Source organism: Cetorhinus maximus, chromosome 29 (assembly GCF_964194155.1).
Source record: "Cetorhinus maximus chromosome 29, sCetMax3.hap1.1, whole genome shotgun sequence".
NCBI classification, from domain to species: domain Eukaryota; kingdom Metazoa; phylum Chordata; class Chondrichthyes; order Lamniformes; family Cetorhinidae; genus Cetorhinus; species Cetorhinus maximus.
In genome coordinates this window covers 7,811,974-7,832,204 of record NC_135907.1, presented here as the reverse complement: position 1 = coordinate 7,832,204, position 20,231 = coordinate 7,811,974, and the positions used below count along the sequence as shown (strand labels likewise).

At 41.3% G+C, this 20,231-nt stretch overlaps 1 protein-coding gene across 2 annotated transcripts in view; it reads left to right on the top strand.

Annotated features, from left to right (window-relative positions):
- The window catches only part of LOC144669596 (myosin-9-like), a 183,936-nt gene that overhangs the window by 139,313 nt on the left and 24,392 nt on the right, over nt 1–20,231 (top strand). For both annotated transcript variants that reach the window (XM_078532119.1, XM_078532118.1), the window contains 12 exons: nt 5,555–5,692; nt 5,837–5,960; nt 6,893–7,064; nt 7,453–7,665; nt 10,450–10,594; nt 11,613–11,819; nt 14,749–14,853; nt 15,789–15,941; nt 16,742–16,990; nt 17,679–17,891; nt 19,074–19,286; nt 19,644–19,805. In XM_078532119.1, the coding sequence (XP_078388245.1) occupies nt 5,555–5,692; nt 5,837–5,960; nt 6,893–7,064; nt 7,453–7,665; nt 10,450–10,594; nt 11,613–11,819; nt 14,749–14,853; nt 15,789–15,941; nt 16,742–16,990; nt 17,679–17,891; nt 19,074–19,286; nt 19,644–19,805 (2,094 nt within the window). The remainder of the gene's footprint in view (nt 1–5,554; nt 5,693–5,836; nt 5,961–6,892; nt 7,065–7,452; nt 7,666–10,449; nt 10,595–11,612; nt 11,820–14,748; nt 14,854–15,788; nt 15,942–16,741; nt 16,991–17,678; nt 17,892–19,073; nt 19,287–19,643; nt 19,806–20,231) is intronic.

The following is a 20,231-nucleotide window of genomic DNA, read 5'->3' as shown; positions in this document are numbered from 1 at the left end:
TCCTCTGGCTAAAGAAGTTTCTCCTCATCTCTGTTCTAAAAGGTCTTCCCTTTACTCTGAGGCTGTGCCCTCGGGTCCTAGTCTCTCCTACTAATGGAAACATCTTCCCCACGTCCACTTTATCCAGGCCTTTCAGTATTCTGTAAGTTTCAATCAGTTTGTAAGTTTCAACCCCCCTCATCCTTCTAAACTCCATCGAGTATAGACCCAGAGTCCTCAAACGTTCCTCATATGTTAAGCCTTTCATTCCTGGGATCGTTCTCGTGAACCTCCTCTGGACCCTTTCCAGGACCAGCACATCCTTCCTGAGATACGGGGCCCAAAATTGCTCACAATATTCTAAATGTGGCTTATAAAGCCTCAGCAGTACATCCGTGCTTTTATATTCTAGTCCTCTCGAAATAAATGCCAACATTGCATTTGCCTTCCTAACTACCCTCTCAACCTGCAAGTTAACCTTAAGAGAATCCTGGACCAGGACTCCCAAATCCCTTTGCACTCCAGATTTCTGAATTCTCTCCCCATTTAGAAAATAGTCCATGCCTTTGTTCTTCCTACCAAAGTGCATAACCTCACACTTCCCCACGTTGTATTCCATCTGCCGCTTCTTTGCCCGTTCGCCTAACCTGTCCAAATCCTTCTGCAGACTCCCCGCCTCCTCAATACTACCTGTCCATCCACCTATCTTTGTATCATCTGCAAACTTAGCCAGAACGCCCTCAGTTCCTTCATCTAGATCATTAATGTATAAAGTGAAAAGTTGTGGTCCCAACACTGACCCCTGCGGAACTCCACTAGTCACCGGCCACCATCCTGAGAAGGACCCCCTTATCCCCACTCTCTGCCTCCTGCCAGACAGCCAATCTTCTATCCATGCCAATACCTTGCCTCTAACACCATGGACTCTTATCTTACTGAGCAACCTCCTGAGCGGCATCTTGTCAAAGGCCTTCTGGAAGTCCAAGTAGATAATATCCATTGGCTCTCCTTTGTCTAACCTACTTGTTACCTCCTCAAAGAATTCTAACAGATTTGTCAGGCATGACCTCCCCTTGATGAAACCATGCTGACTTTGACCAATTTTACCATGCACTTCCAAGTATTCTGAAATCTCATCCTTAATAATGGACTCTAAAATCTTACCAACGACCGAGGTCAGGCTAATTGGCCTGTAATTTCCTGTTTTTTGCCTCACTCCCTTCTTAAACAGGGGGGTTACATTAGCGATTTCCCAGTCCTCTGGGACCCTCCCTGACTCCAGTGATTCCTGAAAGATCACCACTAACGCTTCCACTATCTCTTCAGCTATCTCCTTCAGAACTCTGGGGTGTAATCTATCTGGTCTAAAGGTGGATAAATCACCTGGACCTTTCAGTTTTCCTAGCACCTTCTCCTTGGTAAGGCCACCATACTCACCTCTGCCCCCCAACTCTCTTGAACTTTGTGGATGTTACTCGTGCCTTCCACGGTGAAGACTGACGCAAAGTACCTATTCAGTTCCTCCGCCATTTCTTTGTTCCCCACTACTACTTCTCCAGCATCATTTTCCAGCGGCCCAATGTCCACTTTTCCCTCTCTCTTACCCTTTATATATCTTATAAAAGAAGATTGCAAGAGTTTTTTTTTATTACTGGCTAGTTTACCCTCATATTTAATCTTCTCCCTCCTTATTTCTTTTTTAGTTGTCCTCTGTTGGTCTTTGTAGGCTTCCCAATCCCCTGGTTTCCCACTGCTCTTCGCCACATTGTATGCTTTCTCTTTAGCTTTTATGCTGTCCCTGACTTCCCTTGTCAGCCATGGTTGCCTCGTCCTCCCTTTAGTATGCTTCTTCTTCCTAGGGATGAATTTTTGCTGTGTCTCCCAAATTACTCCCAGAAACTCCTGCCATTGCTGTTCCACTGTCTTTCCTGCTAGGCTAATCTCACAGTCAATTCCGGCCAGCTGCTCCCTCATGTCTCTGTAGTCGCCTTTATTCAACTGTAATACCGTTACATCTGATTCCAGCTTTTTCTTCTCAAATTGCAGGGTAAATTCTATCATATTATGGTCACTTCCTCCTAAGGGTTCCTTCACCTTAAACTCCCTTATCAAATCTGCCTCATTACACATCACTAAATCTAGAATTGCCTGTTCCCTAGTGGGCTCCACCACAAGCTGCTCCAAAAAGCCATCTCGTAGACATTCCACAAATTCCTTTTCTTGGGATCCACTACCAACCTGATTTTCCCAGTCTACCTGCATATTGAAATCCCCCATGATCACTGTAACCTTGCCTTTCTTACACATCTTTTCTATCTCCTGGTGTATCTTGTGCCCCACATCCTGACTACTGTTCTGAGGCCTGTACATAACTCCCATTATGGTTTTTTAACCTTTGCGGTTCCTCAACTTTACCCACACAGATTCTACATCATCTGACCCTACGTCATTTCTTGCTATCGATTTAATTTCATTTCTTACTAACAAAGCAACCCCACCCCCTCTGCCAACCTGCCTATCTTTTCGATAGGATGTATATTCTTGGATATTTAGCTCCCAGTCCTGATCCCCTTGCAGCCAAGTCTCCGTGATGCCCACCACATCATACCTGCCAATTTCAATCTGCGCCACAAGCTCATTTACTTTATTTCGTATACTGTGTGCATTCAGATACAACACCTTCAGTCCTGTATCTCCCGTCCCCCTTCTCATTGTCATCCCTTTATCTGATGTGCTTGAAGTTAGATTCCTAGCCCTTTCCAAACACTCTGTCCTATTTTGTGTTCTGGAGACTGTAATAGCCTCTCCTGGGCTCTCCTTTCTTTTCAGTTTTTTCATAATTTTCCATGAAGTTGAATCCACTCCCCCACATGCTAACCTGTTGCTTTGTTTCCCATAAGTCATGCTTCTTGGAGTTTTACCCTTCCCTTCCCCCGCACTTTCTAGTTTAAAGTCCTGTTGACCACCCTATTTACCCTTTTCGCTAGAACATTGGTCCCAGATTGGTTCAGGTGGAGACCGTCCCAATGGTATAGATCCCTCCTGTTCCAGTACTGATGCCAGTGCCCCACGAAATGGAACCCCTCTTTCCCGCACCACTCCTTTAGCCATGTGTTTACTTCCCTTATCCTCGCATCCCTATGCCAATTTGCACGTGGCTCAGGTAGTAATCCGGAGATTATAAACTTTGAGGACCTGTTCTTTAATTTAGTTCCTGATAATCCCCAAACAGGTCCTCTTTCCTAGTCTTACCTATGTTATTTGTCCCGACGTGGAACACAACAACTGGATCCTCCCCCTCCCTCTCCAATATCCTTTCAAGCCGGTCAGAGATGTCTCTCACCCTGGCAACGGGCAGGCAACATATCATGCGGGACTCTCGATCCTGCTTACAAAAGATGCTATCAATTCCCTAATTACAGAATCCCCTACAACTACCACTTGTCTTTTTGCTCCCCCCTCTTGAATGGCCTCCTGTGCCACGTTGTCGTGGTCAGCTGGCTCATCCTCCCTACAGCCCTGTTCCTCATCCACACAGGGAGCAAGTACCTCGTACCTGTTGGACAAGGTCAAGAACTGAGGCTCCTCTGTTCCTGAACACAGGATCCCTCTACCTGCCTCACTTGCAGCCACACCCTGCTGATCCTGACCACTGACCGAATTTGAGGTACTTAATCTACCGGGTGTGACCGCCTCCTGAAACAAAGCGCCCACGTAACTCTCCCCCTCCTGGATGTGCCACAGCGCCCGGAGCTTGGACTCCAGCTCGTCAGTTCTGAGCTGGAGTTCCTCTAGCAACCAACACTTGCTGCAGATGTGGTCACTGTGGCTCACAATGGGATCTTCCAGCTCCCACATCATACAGCTACTACACATCACCTGCCCAGCCATCTCTACTTAGTTAATTAATTTATTAATTAGCTTTGCAGTGTTTTTTTGCAGAAACTGACACTGCAACAGTCCCAGATCGAGCCAGAAACTGGTCCAGTTTTCTCAAGTAATGTCAGTGAACCATTGTACACCGCAAAAACCGACAGCCTACTCCACAAGTCCACTATTCTTTGGAAAAGAACCGTCCCCTAACATGTAAACTAATTCTGCCTTCACATAACTTGAGAATGTGACAGTGATCAGCTTTAGTTTAAATGTTTTTTGCTTCCTAGCTTGAATAGTGATAGGATAGAGTCTCCTATTGCTTCAATGGGTGAGTAGTCAGCAAGTCTGAAATGTCGTTTGATGTTTGCTGAGCAACCTGCACATTGAGTATATTTATATTGGTGAGTTTATGTAGAACCTTTCCCACTCGCACTCATCTGAGCAGCAAATGCTGTATTGGTGCCACAAGCGCAGCAGCTGAAATGATGCAGGTTTTAATTTTGGAGTTGTCCTTCTCTCAGATCAGGTGCTAAATAAGCTGGAGAGTTTCACCTGCCCTATCTTTGTCACCATTCACTCCATTGGCACTGTCTGTGTTCTTCAGCACTGTCAGCTGACAAAGACTTTACTAATTGGCCTGTGACTGGAAGTTTAAAATCAGATTTTTCCTTCTCCTGGGTAGGCTGACAACCAAAATTGACAAGCCCCACATGCCCGGAGCTATCTGGTTTTGAGGCACCAGACACACTCCTTCACGCCTCTGCTCACAACGGGGATCAGGCAGCAGGAGTTCGATTAGGAGAGACTATTTGAGATGCTGACCTTAGGAACTTTTTGTGGATGGAGAGCTTCTCAACTCTTCACAATTCAGTCCTTTCTAACCCTTTGATCATTGTGGTGATTTACACATAACTTATAATGTCTTATAAAATATATTGTTGCTTAGTTAAACCTCTGCGTGGAGTAGATTTATAGACTGGAAAAGACAAAGGCGGTGGTCCTTTACTGTGTTAGTATATTCTTGATCCCAAAGCATCTTTCACTTTTCACTCTGAAATCTATGCTTCAGTTGATGTGGAGAAAATGGTTCAACTCCCCAAGTTAGCAACCTGAGAGCTGCTTGGTTGTAACGAAAGAAAATGGTTCTCTGTACTGAATAATGCTTTTAAGGGAAATTATTTGACCTGTAGGAGAATTCATGATTAATTTGTCAAATACTTCAATTTTGTTAGCCAAAATCATCTTAACATGAGATTCTTTAAAAGCTGGACAAATGTGTAGCATTTAGGAGTGATCAGGATAAACTATGGTCTGACTATAATGGCCGACACATCACTTGGTACTCGCTTGAATGTCTATGGGAACTAACAGTTGAATTTTAAATGCATCATTCTAAATGTAGGAACCTAAGAACTCCATATGCCCATATAAGACTTGGAGGGAGTTGGGAAGCAAAGGAGAATGTGCTAATAAAGCTGTAGCTTTGTTTTATTTGGTGGGAAAGCTGGTACAAAATGTCTGAGTTGGCACTTGGCTTTTCTGGTGGGGTGAACCTCTAACAGTGTTGCCCCTATCTGTTATTCTGCTTTCTTGCCATTGAATGAATATGGAGAAAATGTTTGCATGTCCCCAAGTTAGGGAAAGATGTTTTTAAGGAATGAGCGATAGTGATGATCCAATTTGACTTCTGCATTTCCAGGACCTAGAGGAACAGCTGGAAGAAGAGGAGGCAACTCGACAAAAGCTGCAACTGGAAAAAGGTACTGTTGATACTAAGCTGAAGAAAATGGGTGACGATATCTTTCTGCTGGAAGATCTGAACAATAAACTCATGAAGGTTAGCAGTTGCTTTTAACAAGTCTTTATATACAGCATATAGTTTTTTCCAAATTTTTTTAAAGTTAAGCATTCCTAGCAATGATTTTCATTATCTCAGTATGTTGATCTATTTTATATACCCTTTGTGCATATGGATCTACAGGAAAAGAAATTTATGGAGGAGAGACTAGCAGAGGTTAATACTAACCTTTTAGAAGAAGAGGAGAAGTCCAAAAGTCTGAACAAGCTCAAAACTAAACATGAAACCATGATTACAGATCTGGAAGGTAAGGAACTCCCATCAGCAATATTTGTACCTGTCAATTGTATACATAATTGTATTAACGAGTTTATAAATTTGCTTTTGCAAATTTAGTTGTTCAGTTTCATTAATCATAATGCTTGTCATAGTTAATCTCGGACTGCATTTAGGTGGGTTGCGTTCAATCCTTTGCCAAAATGGCATTTGAACTCTGGTACCCTGTAAGAAAGTAAGTTTCACTGAATTTCATCTGGAATTTTATTATACATTCCTCAGGATGTGCATGTCACCGGGAAAGATGCCATTTATTGCCCATCCCTAGTTGCATTGAGTAGTAGTTTGTTATAACTGAATGCTTTACTAGGGCACTTAAGAAGGTATTTAAAAAATCAACCACATTGGTGTGGGACTGGGGCTGCACACAGGCCAAACTTGATAAGGGCAGGAGGTTTCCTTCCCTAAAAGGCATTGGTGAATCAGTTGAGTATTTTATGACAATCTGACAGCTTCATGATCACTTTTACTGTACTTTTTTTCTTCAAAAACGGAATCCCATGATGGGGATTTTGAACTTGCATTCTTTGGATTATTATTAGTCCTGGCCTCTGAATTACTATTTCAGAAATAGAAATATTGCACTATCATATCCATGAATGCTTTTCAGTACTGGAGTATTGATTCTCAAATTGCTGATGCTTTGAAGATGCACCTTGACCTATTTGTAGGTGAAACAGTCGAAGGATAGGATTAGTGGAAAGTTTGGTGTTTTGTTGACTGTCAATTATGGGTCCTGATTAGGGTGGGAAGCTGTTCAGCAATCTGCCTTCCAAGACAGATTTGCTGCAGTTTTCACGACATATTTTAGAAGCATTTTCAGGAGTATCCACCTTTATGAAAACAGAGTTTGAATTGCAAATTGTAAAACAATACATTGTAGTATATTTTGTTTTCCAACAGACCGTCTGAGGAGGGAAGAGAAGCAGCGACAGGAATTAGAGAAAAATCGCCGTAAATTGGAGGGAGATTCCTCTGATTTACATGACCAGATTGCTGAACTACAGCAACAGATTGCAGAGCTCAAAGCACAGTTGGCTAAGAAAGAGGAGGAACTCCAGGCTGCACTATCCAGGTAAAAATTGCAGCAGGAGCGTATATAGTCAAGGAACAAAAGCTATCTGAGCATTTTTTTCCTGTCTAAAATGCTTTTATTGCCAAAATGGAAATAATTTTGATGGAAAAACAAGGTTGTGTATATTTTGTTCCTGCACTTAGAATGAGTAAAATAATGCAACCTTGTCTTTTGGTTGCTGGAGGCTTACCTATTTTAGATGGAGATGCAACATGTAAATAGTGTCAAGTTTCACTTAAGCTTCCTGCCTATTGACCTGGCCAAGGAAAACTCAAAGCTGATGCATATGCAACTGACAAACACTGATGCTGACCAGTTCAGAATACATCTGCGTCGTTGAACCCATTTTTTTTTTTAGTTTTGAACTGGTTCTTTGTATCTTCTACAGAATAGACGAAGAAGCTACACAAAAGAATACTGCCCTGAAGAAAATCCGTGAGCTTGAATCTCAAATTGGTGAGCTACAGGAGGATCTGGAATCTGAAAAAACTGCTCGAACTAAGGCTGATAAACAGAAGCGAGACCTTGGTGAGGAGCTGGAGGCTTTGAAAACAGAACTGGAAGATACACTTGACTCAACAGCTACCCAGCAGGAACTCAGGTAACCATTAGAACTGCAATGGCTATATTTTCAAGTTTCGAGATCCAACTGCAAAGTTGCAAACTTTAAATCACTATCTCTACTAGTGTTATTTCTTAGGTCTCCTTAAGCAGAGCCTTCTTAGTGATAGGAGACTACTCTCTTATTGTCCAAAAGTGTTTTGGATGGCTCAACTAGCATAGTGGTATCAAAAAGGGGGAAGAGTGAAGGAATGAAGACTGCATTGTCGAGCCAAATTCAGAAGTGTCCTCAGTTAGGCATTTTTAATCAAGCTTACTATTTCCCTGAGGGTTTGTCTCTAGTACCCGTTAAGCAATTGATTTTAAATTTTGACTCTGAAGCCCAAAAAGAGCCTGGTATATTTTGTGCATTTGGACTGGTTAGTGTTTCCACTGGATGCCAGTCTGTAGGGGCTGTTACTGATAGTTAACAGAGAGAAAACCAGCATTTAGAAAAGTGCCTTTCAGTTCCTGAGGCCATCTCAAAATGCTTCACAGCTGAGAACTTATTTTTGAAGTGAAAGTGAAGAAGTTTCTCCTCACCTCAGTCCTAAATGTTCTACTCAGTATCCTGAGATTGTGATCCCTTGTTCTAGATCAATTGTTATGTACGTAAATCATAGAAACAGAGAAATAGAAGCAGGAGTAGGTCATTCGGCCCATCAAGCCTTCTCCGCTATTTAATATGATCATGGCTGATCCTCTTTCTCAACACCATACTCTCACTCTCTCCCCATACCGCTTGATGCCTTTAGAATTTAGAAATCTATCTAATTCCTTCTTAAATATATTCAGTGACTTGGCCTCCACAACCCTCTGTGGTAGAGAATTCCACAGGTTCGCCACCCTCTGAGTGAAGAAGTTTCTCCTCATCTCAGCCCTAAATGGCCTACTCAGTATCCTGAGATTGTGACCCCTTGTTCTAGATCAGCTGTTATGTACATAAATCTGGCAGCCAATTTGTGCAGCGAGGCCCCACAGCAATGTTCCCACTAAGTTGTTTGGGTGCATGGTTGCACAGCACCCTTAAAAGATCCACACACATCTTGTTCTGTGATAAATAATATGTTAAAGGACCGCGTACTAAAAAAACGGGTTGCACATGACAACTAAATTTTAAAGGGAGCGTTGTCCCACAGATATTAATGAACAATTAAATATATTTTTGCTGATGTTTATTGAGAGAGAAATATTGGCCAGGACACCAGGAACGCTCAACCGCCTTTCAGATAGTACCTTGGGATCCATTATGTTCTTCTGGAATAGATAGGCAGAACCATTTCACCTTAAAGACGGCTTCCAACAATGCAGTATTCCCTTCATTATTGCACTGGTTGAAGCATCAGCCTAAAATTATGTACCTTGATCCAGCAGTGGTGCTTGAATCCATGATCAGGCAAAAGTCAAGGCTGAAACAAATTATCAGAACATAGGAACAGGAGTAGGCCATTTAGCCTCTGTTTTGCCATTCAATGAGATTATGATTGATCTGTGACTTAACTCCATATAACTGTGTTTACCCATACTTCTTAGCTTTTTGTTTGCCAAATGTTTTATCAGTGTCAGTTTTAAAGTTAACAGTTGATCTACCATAATTTGCCATTTGTGGAAGAGAGTTCCAAACTTCTGCAGCGCTTTGTGTGAAGAGTTATTTCCTAATTTTACTCAAAGGTCTGGCTCTAATTTTTAGACCATCCTTTCTGTCCAAGATCACCTCAACTAGCAGATATAATTTCTCCTAATCTGTTCCACCTAATGTCTTTGAAAACTTCAAACAAATCATCCATTAACTTTCTAAATTCCAGGAAATACAACCCTAGTTTGCTTAATCATCCCCCATACCTTGACTCCAACTGGTTAAGCTATCAGTCTGTTTAACCTATGCTGCACTCCTTTCACAGCCAATATATCCTTCGTAAGAAATGTCCAGCACTGCTTGCAGTATCCCAAGTGTGGCCTAACCAGAGCCTTGTATATCTGAAGCATGGCTTCTACCCCTTGTATTCTATTACTCTAGACATAAAGGCCAACATTCCATTAGCCTTTTTGATTATTTTCTGTACCTATTCATGACATTTTAATGATTTTGTGCCTAAAACCCAAAATCTCTTTGGACCTCCATTGTTTCTAACTTTCCACTATTTTCAAAGTACCTTGTTCTATCCTTTTTGAGTCCAAAGTGAATGACCTCACATTTGCCTACATTGAAACCCATTTGTCACATATTTACCTTTCACTTAGTCTATTACTATCTCTTTGGAATTCTATGTTTCCATCCACACTTCTTATAATACCTCCTATATCTTTGTGTCATTAGCAAATTTAGATGTGTGGCATTCTAACCTATCATCTAAGTCGGTAATGAATAGTTGTGGCCCCAACATATATTCTTGGACACCACTAATCACATTGGCCAATTAGAGTACCTGCCCATTATTCCTATTCCATTCCTTCTGCTTGACCAGTTTCCTAACCAGATCAATAATTTGTCTTGTATTCCATGGGCTTCACATCAGCTTAGTCTCTTCTGAGGGGCTTTATCAAATGCCTTTTGGAAGTCTATATAAATAACATCTATAGACACTCTCATGTCCATTACTTTAGTCACCTCTTCAAAAAAATTCAAATAAATGGGACTTTTTCCCTTCACTTGAGGTGATTAGCATACTGGATTGCATTTGGTATCCCTTTAATACTATAAGCTAGTTATCCTGTACAGATAAATTAATCTGAATTTATTTTTCGTTATGTGTGACACTTTCTTCTTCCTTTATAATCATTAAAGAGCAAAGCGTGAGCAAGAGGTGAACCAGATGAAGAGAGCTTTGGAAGATGAGGCAAAAACCCACGAACTGCAGATCCAAGAGATGAGACAAAAACATTCCCAGATTGTGGAAGATCTGTCTGAGCAACTAGAACAGACAAAACGGGTATGTTGGTTTCTTTGGTATAGGTAGTGGAGTTTAGAGGAGTAAAGAATTGAACATATTTTTCTTGTGCAAAATGGGAAAAATAAACATTAATGGCACACTGATATCTCATCAGGAATATCCTGTGGGAACTTACCAGCCACCAATTGTGTAGTTAATTTAAGACTCCTTTATACTGTTACAACCTTGTGAAGAGTTTGGTAGAACTCAGTAAGGGAGGAACAACAAAATTGGTTAAGTGATTAACTTACATGTATGAAGTGTTCTGTTCGTATAATGTTATTCCTGCCAATGTCCGTACTGGCCATAAAACTAAAAATGTTTTGGTAAATTGATCTTCTAAAATACTATCATTATCTAAAATTAGAATAAAAGACATTATATTTTGGCTTGTATAAAGTAACATAGTATTTGCAAATGAGCTAGTGGTGTTAATGAGTTGTATTTGAGTAATACTTCGACAGTCACTGAGGAAGGAAATTTCTGCTTATACTCTTATTGGTCTTATTAGTAACTATCTTGTATTGCATTCCTCCACAAGTGGAAATATTGTCTCCACATCTACCCTTTTCGACCCATCATAAGTTTGAAAGACCTTTTATCAGGTCTCCAGTAAGTCTGTCATCTTACAAAAAAAATGCCTCAACCTATTCAGTCTTTCCCAATATCTGTAATCTCTTCGCTTTGATGCCATCCTTGTAAGTCATTTTTGCACCTTCTCCGGTGTTTTTTTGTGCTCTTTATCGAATGGTAACCGGAACTGCACTCTTAAGTGTGGCCTGATAGATGTAAAATAGATGATAAAGAATTTAACTTGCTGTGGTGCAGTATAGATAGTGCTGAATAGTGTTGACCGATAATAGTCAACAGACATATGTATAATCACATTGCTGAAAATCTGAATGCTGAATCAATTAATATTTGTCTCTACATAGAGGAAGTGGGTGTTATAACTTCAGACTTTGCTGTGAGCTAGGTTCTGACAAACCTAAACTGACTAAACTTGTTCTCTCTGCAGTTCAAAGCTGGAGTGGAGAAGGCCAAACAGGCACTGGAGACTGAACGCAACGAGATTAGCACTGAGGTGAAACGTCTGATGCAGGCTAAGGCTGAATCTGAACATAAGCGGAAGAAGGTGGAATCCCAAATGCAGGAGCTGCAGGTTAAAAGCACGGATGGAGATCGGACCAGAGTTGAGCTCGGTGAGAGAGTCAGCAAGCTTCAGGTAAATACAAAAGCTAGGTCCTACCTTGGTGAAATGAGATCAATATACCCTACAAATGTAATTAATCATTTGGTTGGGTGAGAGGGCCAACAGTAGAATAAAACTATTGTGCAGTTGAATTTCTGAGATGCATATAGAAACATGGAAACTAGGAGCAAGAGTAGGCCATTCGGCCCTTCGAGCCTGCTCCGCCACTCAATATGATCATGGCTGATCCTCTATCTCAACGCCATATTCTTGCTTTCTCTCCATACTCCTTGATGCCCATAATATCCAAAAATGTATCAATTTCTTGAATATACTCAATGATTCAGCTTCCCGGTTGACCACCCTTAACTTGCTGTGGTCAACTTGCTTACCCAGCTGAGTGAAGACATTTTTCCTTGTCTCAGTCCTAAATGGCCTGCCCCGTATCCTGAGACTGTGGGCCCTGGTTCCACACTCCCCAACCAGGTGAAACGTAAACATCCTCCCTGCATCCGGTCTGTCTAGCCCTGTTAGAATTTTATACATTTTAATCAGATCCCCTCATTCTTCTAAACTCTGGTGAATACAGGCCCAGTTGAACCAACCTCTCCTCGTACGACAGTCCTGCCATTCCCGGTATCAACCTAGCGAACCTTCGCTGCATTCCCTCTATGGCAAGTCTATCCTTTCTTAGGTAGGGAGACCAAAACTGCGCGCATTACTCCAGATGTGGTCTCACCAAGGCCCTGTATAACCACAGTAAGACATCCCTACTTCTGAACTCTCATCCCTTTGTAATGAAGGCCAACATACCATTTGCCTTCCTAATTGCTTGCTGTACCTGCCTATTTACTTTCATTGACTGGTGTACAAGGACACCAAGATCCCTTTGTGCATCCACATTTCCCAATATACCACCATTTAAATAATACTCTGCCTTTCTGTTTTTCACACCGAAGCATATACCTTCACATTTATCCACGTTATACTGCATCTGCCATGTGTTTGCCCACACACACACACAACTTGTCTAAATCACCCTGAAGCCTCCTTGCATCCTCCTTACAACTCTCAACCCCGGCCAGTTTTGTCATTAGCAAACTTGGAAATATTGCATTTGGATGCACAGGCACTGATCCCTGTGACACACCATTAGTCACCTCCTGCTACCTGGAAAAAGACCCACTTATTCCCACTCTCTGTTTCTGGTCTGTCAACCAATTCTCAATCCATGTCAGTATATTACTCCCAATCCCATGTGCTTTAATTTTGCCCATTAGCCTCTTAAGTGGGACCTTATCAAAAGCCACCTTGAAATCCAAATACACCACATCCACTGGCTCTCCCATATCTATTCTACTAGTTACATAATTAGTTAATTTAATTTTGCATATTTAAAAGTTTTTAAAAATAAAAATCCCCAATATTTTTGCATCTCTACATTTGCACCATTCCATAATCAAGCAAACTGCACCCAGTATCTGCCAACACTGTGTTGAATATTGTGTGCAGTTTTGGTCTCCTTATCTGAGGAAGGATGTTCTTGCTAGAGAGGGAGTGCAGCGAAGCTTTACCAGACTGATTCCTGGGATGGCGGGACTGACATATAAGACGAGATTGAGTTGGTTAGGATTATATTCGCTAGAGTTCAGAAGAATGAGGGAGGATCTCATAGAAACCTATAAAATTCTAACAGGACTAGACAGGGTAGATGCAGGAAGGATGTTCCCGATGGTGCGGGAGCCCAGAACCAGGGGTCACAGTCAGAGGATACGGGGTAGACCATTTTGGACTGAGATGAGAAATTTCTTCACCCAGAGAGTGGTGAGCCTGTGAAATTCACCACCACAGAAAGTAGTTGAGGCCAAAACATTGTATGTTTTCAAGAAGGAGTTAGATATAGCTCTTAGGGTGAAAGGGATCAAAGGATATGGGGAGAAAGCGGGAGCAGGCTATTGAGTTGGATGATCAGTCATGATCATAATGAATGGCGGAGCAGGCTTGAAGGGCCGAATGGCCTACTCTGCTCCTATTTTCTGTTTCTAACACCGCTGCAGAGTTGGCTGCAAGAAAACATTGGGTAGCATAGGGTATTATGCCAGTAAATCCAAGGCTTCTGGTTCATGCTTTCCTCTCAGGGCATGGATGAGATCTGAGCAGAATTTATAGGACTGGCAGGAGCTAACTATATCCAGTGGATCAGTGTGTTGACCACACTTGTGCAGTTTTGATCCTGCTTTACAGGATTGCTTGAAGCTGTTGTTTGTTGAAATGGTGTAGGGTATGTAGTATGTTGTTAGTCTGTGGAACTCTCTTCCCCTGAAAGCAGTAAAGACTGGGTCATTGAACTTATTCAAGGCTGAGTTAGATAGGTTTTTGATAGACAAGGGAGTCGAGAGTTATGGGAGGCAGACAGGAAAGTGGAGTTGAAATCACAACCAAATCAGCGATAATTTTATCGAATGGTGGAGCAGGCTCGAAGAGCCGAATGACCCGCCTCCTGCCCCCAAGTCTGATGTGTTCACCATCTTATTTGCCCCCACTTAGATTTCTGTGGCTTCCCCTGGGGTGTGGTTTCATGAGCAGTAACCCTATGCTAGATTGCCCGAGTGCCTACTTCTGTATGAGCCCAGGCAATGACTGTTGATACGTAGTTTGAGATTGGAGCAACGTCTGAGATGGCAGTGAGACGCAGCAGTTCTAATTTTCTCCTAACTCAGGAATGTTTATGCTGGTTGTCATGCTCAGACCTCAACGCCAGGTTTGTGAGAGCCATGTAGATAGGCCATGGCGCCCATGGGGAACATTAGAAATCTGGAAGCAACCAAACCACACATCAAAGTAGAATTTAAATAAGGGTCCAGGTGCCTTCGTTCCATGGCGGAAAATTAACACTTGTTCATAGCTCTAACTTGCTGTTAAGTGGACTACCTAGTTATTGAAATATTTGCTTTATATTCAGAGTGAATTGGACAACGTTACTGCCCTCATGAATCAGGCGGAAAGCAAGACCATTAAACTAACCAAGGACCACAGCACTCTGGAATCCCAGCTACAGGACACACAGGTATGAGAAGAAGAACTGGGCTGAATGATTTTGTGAAAGACCCTTTAATCTAGAAACCGAGTAAAGAGGTGTTTCATTTTAAAACAAGAGCTCCATTACCTAAACTGATCTATAATTCATGATTAATTGGGTAGTACGTTGTTTATAGATATTAAGGTTATTAACTTGTTTCTTGCTTAGACAACCTGAAAATCATGGGTCATCTAGAATTCATTCCAAAGCTATCAAAATGCTAATGACTAACCAAAGCACAAACTTCTGTCTGGTTTTAAACAATTTTAAAACTAATTTGAAGCCTAAGGTCTAAAAGTGCATCTATATGGAAACTGTATAGTACCAGAAATGCAGCTCTATTACTTTCTAAATATTGCATTATAAAGGAAGCTACAGCTGGGGTACAAAGGTTTCAGGGCATGTAACTAAAAGAGAGTTCTGATTTCTCCTCAGTTGGCTTACTTCACTAAGAAATTTAGTTAAATATAAATTGAGCCAGGAACCGAGCCTGGAGTACTTTTAGGAAAGAAGAAAGGATGCACACTGCTTATACTGGAAGAAATGCAATTGTGGTTATTTGACTATAGGCCATGCAAATAGAACGGTACTGAATTGGTAGGAATGTAGACCCATTTGGTGCAAGGAGAAGCTATGTTGAAAGCTTTATAATAAGCTATACTTAATTTAATGTGAATCAATGGATAGTCTGATTTCCAATTTGGTGACTGACTTAAAACCCTGTTGAAATGAAATCTAATGGTGGCTTGAAAGTGACTACAGTTTCTCCGATGCAGATACCTGGGTGTTTTATAGATTCCAAGTAGGAAACTGATTATTTCGGAATGCATATTTTTGAGCATTACGGCTTACTAATCCATAGCCTTGCTTTGTTTTGCCCCATTCACCCATGACATTTTGCTATTTTTTCATTCCCTGTACAGGAGCTGCTTCAAGAAGAGACTCGACAGAAGTTGGGTTTTAGCACCAAGCTAAGGCAAATAGAAGATGAGAACAATCGCCTCCATGAGCAGCTGGAAGAGGAGGAGGAAGGAAAAAGGAACTTGGAGAAACAGATGTCCAACATTCAGGCTCAGGTAAAAATGTCTCCAAACATTTCTGTGCTATTTTGGTTATACATAGGCTCCTGCTGGAAGCCCTTCAGTCCTCTTGACAAATGTCTATTCCTTGTGGATATTAGCAGTCCCATGGTAATCAATGCTGTGACACATCATTATAATGCCTTCTCTAGGGGTTTTCAAATTTCATCACTCATTACAAGTGTGATTATTTTCGCAGTCCTACACTCCAATCAATGTGTTGCTTTAAATTGTGCAATTGTTACTCCATCCAAGTCCCCAATATGGAGAAGTTGGAGTAGGCAATTGGCCTAGGTACACAACAATCCGCAACATGTATTTCACTAGGCTGTTCAAACTCTAGTTTTTGTCAGTGCAGCTGTGTGTCTGTCTTTTGTTTGACAGTGGCAAAATTGTTATTTGTAACTGGAAAAAAAAATTAGAAGGAGTTTATTCATTGTGACGTTTAAAATGCTGTTCTGCAGGATACTGAAGGTGTTTAAGATTTCAGCTGATATAATTACCAAAATCCATGTAGTATTCCCTCATAATCATAACATTGACTGACTAATTTTGAAATATAATAATTGATGGGACAATATTCTATATTTTAGCTGATCTGCTTTAAGATTGTTTCTCTCACACACCTTTTGGTCACCCAGTCCAATTTTAAGTGTCATACTGTATACATCAGTGAACCATTTTCCTACCATGCATTAATATAAATTGTATTGAACTGATCTTACAGCTAAAATAACCTACATGCACAGGTAGAGTATGTTGAAGTACTTTTTATTCACTGTCGGTTAATATTTCAGTTGGCTGAGTTCAAGAAGCGCCAGGAGGATGGGAATGCATCATTGGAGTTTGCCGAGGAAGGTAAGAAGAAGCTTCAGAAAGACATGGAAGTCTTGACCCAGCGTTATGAAGAGAAAACGGCAGCCTATGAGAAGCTAGAGAAGACCAAGAACCGTCTGCAGCAGGAGCTGGATGATCTGATTGTCGGTCTGGACTACCAACGGCAGATTGTTTCCAATCTTGAGAAGAAACAAAAGAAATTTGATCAGGTGAAAGAGACAGAGATCAATTGATTGATCCGAAGCCTATCACTTTGTTTTTAAATGATTCAACGTTTATTTATTCTAAAAGGGCATAAACATTGAGTATATGGAAGATATAAAAATTAAATTATAATGCAAATTTAGGGGACCACTAGAGACCAATGCAGCATCCTGATTCTTAGTTCTAGAGATTGCAATAAAATTTGTCCTGAACCTTTCCTATAACTTGGAATACTTTTGGTTTGAAACTTGAAGTTCATTACAGTTTTAAAATCCAAACCAAAATTCTTAATGTTATTTATGTCAGCAGTAACATTTACTAGGAATAAATTTTCCATCTAATTTATAAATTGGCAATGTACAAACTTGCCATTTAGCGGAAGCTTTTCCATCGGAATTGATTTCTAATGCCAGAAAGAAGTCAGAAAATCATTATTTTTGATTGTGGATGTGGTTACCCAGCAAGATTTAATTATATTGTACCAAAATATTTAAATGTAACTCACCAATTCAGAATCAATCAACTTCAACATTTATTTTGCCTAACCTTGAAACTAATTAATATTTGGGTTAGTCCAAAAATATTCTCTAAGGTGTTACATGAATAGTCTGAGCTCTGCTTTATCTTATCCTTTATCTAAAAAAAAATGTTTGAGTGCAATCCTGTTAAATGGGTCACATTTTACTGTTTCAGATGCTGGCTGAAGAAAAGAACGTCTCCTTAAAGTACGCAGAGGAACGGGATCGGGCTCAGGCTGAGGCTCGCGAGAAAGAGACCAAGACCCTATCGCTGACCCGTGCCCTGGAGGCAGCTATGGAACAAAAGGAAGAGATGGAGAAAATGAGCAAGCTGCTGCGTACAGAGATGGAAGACCTAGTTAGCTCCAAGGACGATGTAGGAAAGAGTGTAAGTAGATGGTAGCAGGGTTTCGGGAACTGTCATTTTCTTCCTTTACTTCCCCAGTACAGATCCACAGCACACCAATAGTTCATTTAAGTAGCTATTCTTCATGTTAGGCTATTCAATCATTAGTGGTTTCAGAATGAAACCTGATTTTTTTTTTAAAAAGTTATTCTTACATAGGGTGTGGTGTCTCTGGCAAGGTCAGCATTTGTTGCCCGTCCTTAATTGCCCTTGAGCCAGTGGCTTGATAGGCCATGACAGAGGGCGGTTAAGAGTCAACTGCATTACTGTGGACCTGGAAACACATTTAGGCCAGACCAGGTAAGGTTGGCAGATTTCCTCCCCTAAAGGAAATTAGTGACCCAGATAGGTTTTTGCAACAATCAATGATAGTTTCATGGTCACCATTACTGAGACTAGCTTTCAACCCCAGATTTTATTATTTGAAATTTAAGTTCCACCCATTGCTGCGGGCAGGATTTGAATCTCTGTCCCCAGATCATTAGCCTGTGCTTCTGGATTACTAGTCCAGTGACATTACCGCTATGCTCCCATCTCTCCCTGATCATCATCTCGCATAATGCCCCCACCACCCCCACCACACACTTTCTACTAGAGATCGCTGGACAATGGTCAAGAGTAATACTCCAGCTACCTTGTCTTAAATTGCTCCCTTGACTGAGGCACTGAGGCAAACTGTTGCTGATACTGGGGTCCACTGACTCTGAAATCTCAAATCAATCCAGAGACCTGGGGCAGGATTTTCCGGTCCGCCTGTCAACGGACTTTTGGCTGCTCTTTAAATTTTCCGGTCCCGCCCATGACGATCCCCACCGCGGCTGAGACCGGAAAGTCCCAGCTCTGGTCTCCACAGCTTAGTGCTACTTTCACCCACCAGGCCATTGAGGGGCTCTTGGAAACATCTTAAACATATACTACACCACTTAGTATCTTTCTATGAAATGCATTTTATTTTTGATGTGTTAATCTGATAGACTATAGGAAAAGGTGCTATCTTTCCTTCCTTAATGGAATTTAGATCAACTAAATGACCATGCTTTGTGTGCTACTAATTTTATTGAATGGGAGCTGTTTTACTGATATCTGATCTTCTGTTGCTGTGCATGAAAGACACTGCTGTTTGAATCTACTGTGATTTACAATATTCCATTTATTTGTGTGAAGGTACATGAGCTGGAAAAGTCAAAACGTGCTCTGGAGCAGCAAGTGGAAGAGATGAAGACTCAGCTGGAAGAGCTGGAGGATGAGCTCCAGGCCACTGAAGATGCTAAGTTACGTCTAGAAGTAAATCTGCAAGCCATGAAAGCCCAGTTTGACAGGGACCTGCTGAGTAAGGATGAGCAGAGCGAGGAAAAGAGACGACAGCTAATTAAGCAGGTTAGTATGTCCTTGAGGGTATATAGACGTGAGTATCATGAATTTAAGTTTTGGGAAAAGTTGGTTTACATTGGAGAAAAAGATAGACTTTTTAATGGCCTAATTTAAGTTTACAAGATTATCTAGAGAATTGATGAAGCTGATGTAAACAATTTTTTTCCCGTGAATGGTTCAGTTATCACGGCTCCAATCCAAAATTAGCTTGTTAGGCCTAATGGCTTTATTCTGTTCCTTGTCTCAAATATTCAATGGGTTTAGGAGGACTGGATCATTTTTATTTGCTCTGGCTTTTTAAAAATAAACGTTTTTTTTTTAAAGCAGTAACTATTTTATCTGCTGCTAATTTGTGTGTTCCAGGTGCGAGAGATGGAGAGTGAGCTGGAAGATGAGCGGAAGCAACGTTCCATGGCTGTTACTTCCAAGAAGAAGCTGGAGATGGATTTGAAGGATTTGGAGGGACAAATTGAAGCATCAAACAAAGGTCGTGAAGAAGCCATCAAGCAGCTTCGCAAACTACAAGTAAGCTCTAGCAGTTAGCATAGGGATATGATAGAGCACTCAGCTCTGTGGCCACAGCATTTTGCAACTTCAAGAAGGCTGCTCAGCATCTCGCCTCAGTGGTGCATGTAGAGTAAACATTAGCCCCATTCTTTCAGGCTGTTTGTAGTGCAAGTTGGGAGGTAGATGTAAGCCCACCCAAAATGTAATGCTGCTCTGGATTCATTTGGCTTTAAGAAAATCCTCATTGCCTGCATCAGTCCTCATTTGGATGGTAGGCATTGTCTGGATCTCTCTGCTAATTTTCTGTCCCTGTCTCCATTCTAGAGTCCAGTATGACAAGTGCTGACAGCCCTCTTGTCCCTCACAAATGCACATTCAAGGAACCAAGGTGATGGTCAGCAGCCAACTGGATTATGGAGAGTATTGTGGTTGAGCCTGCTGCTG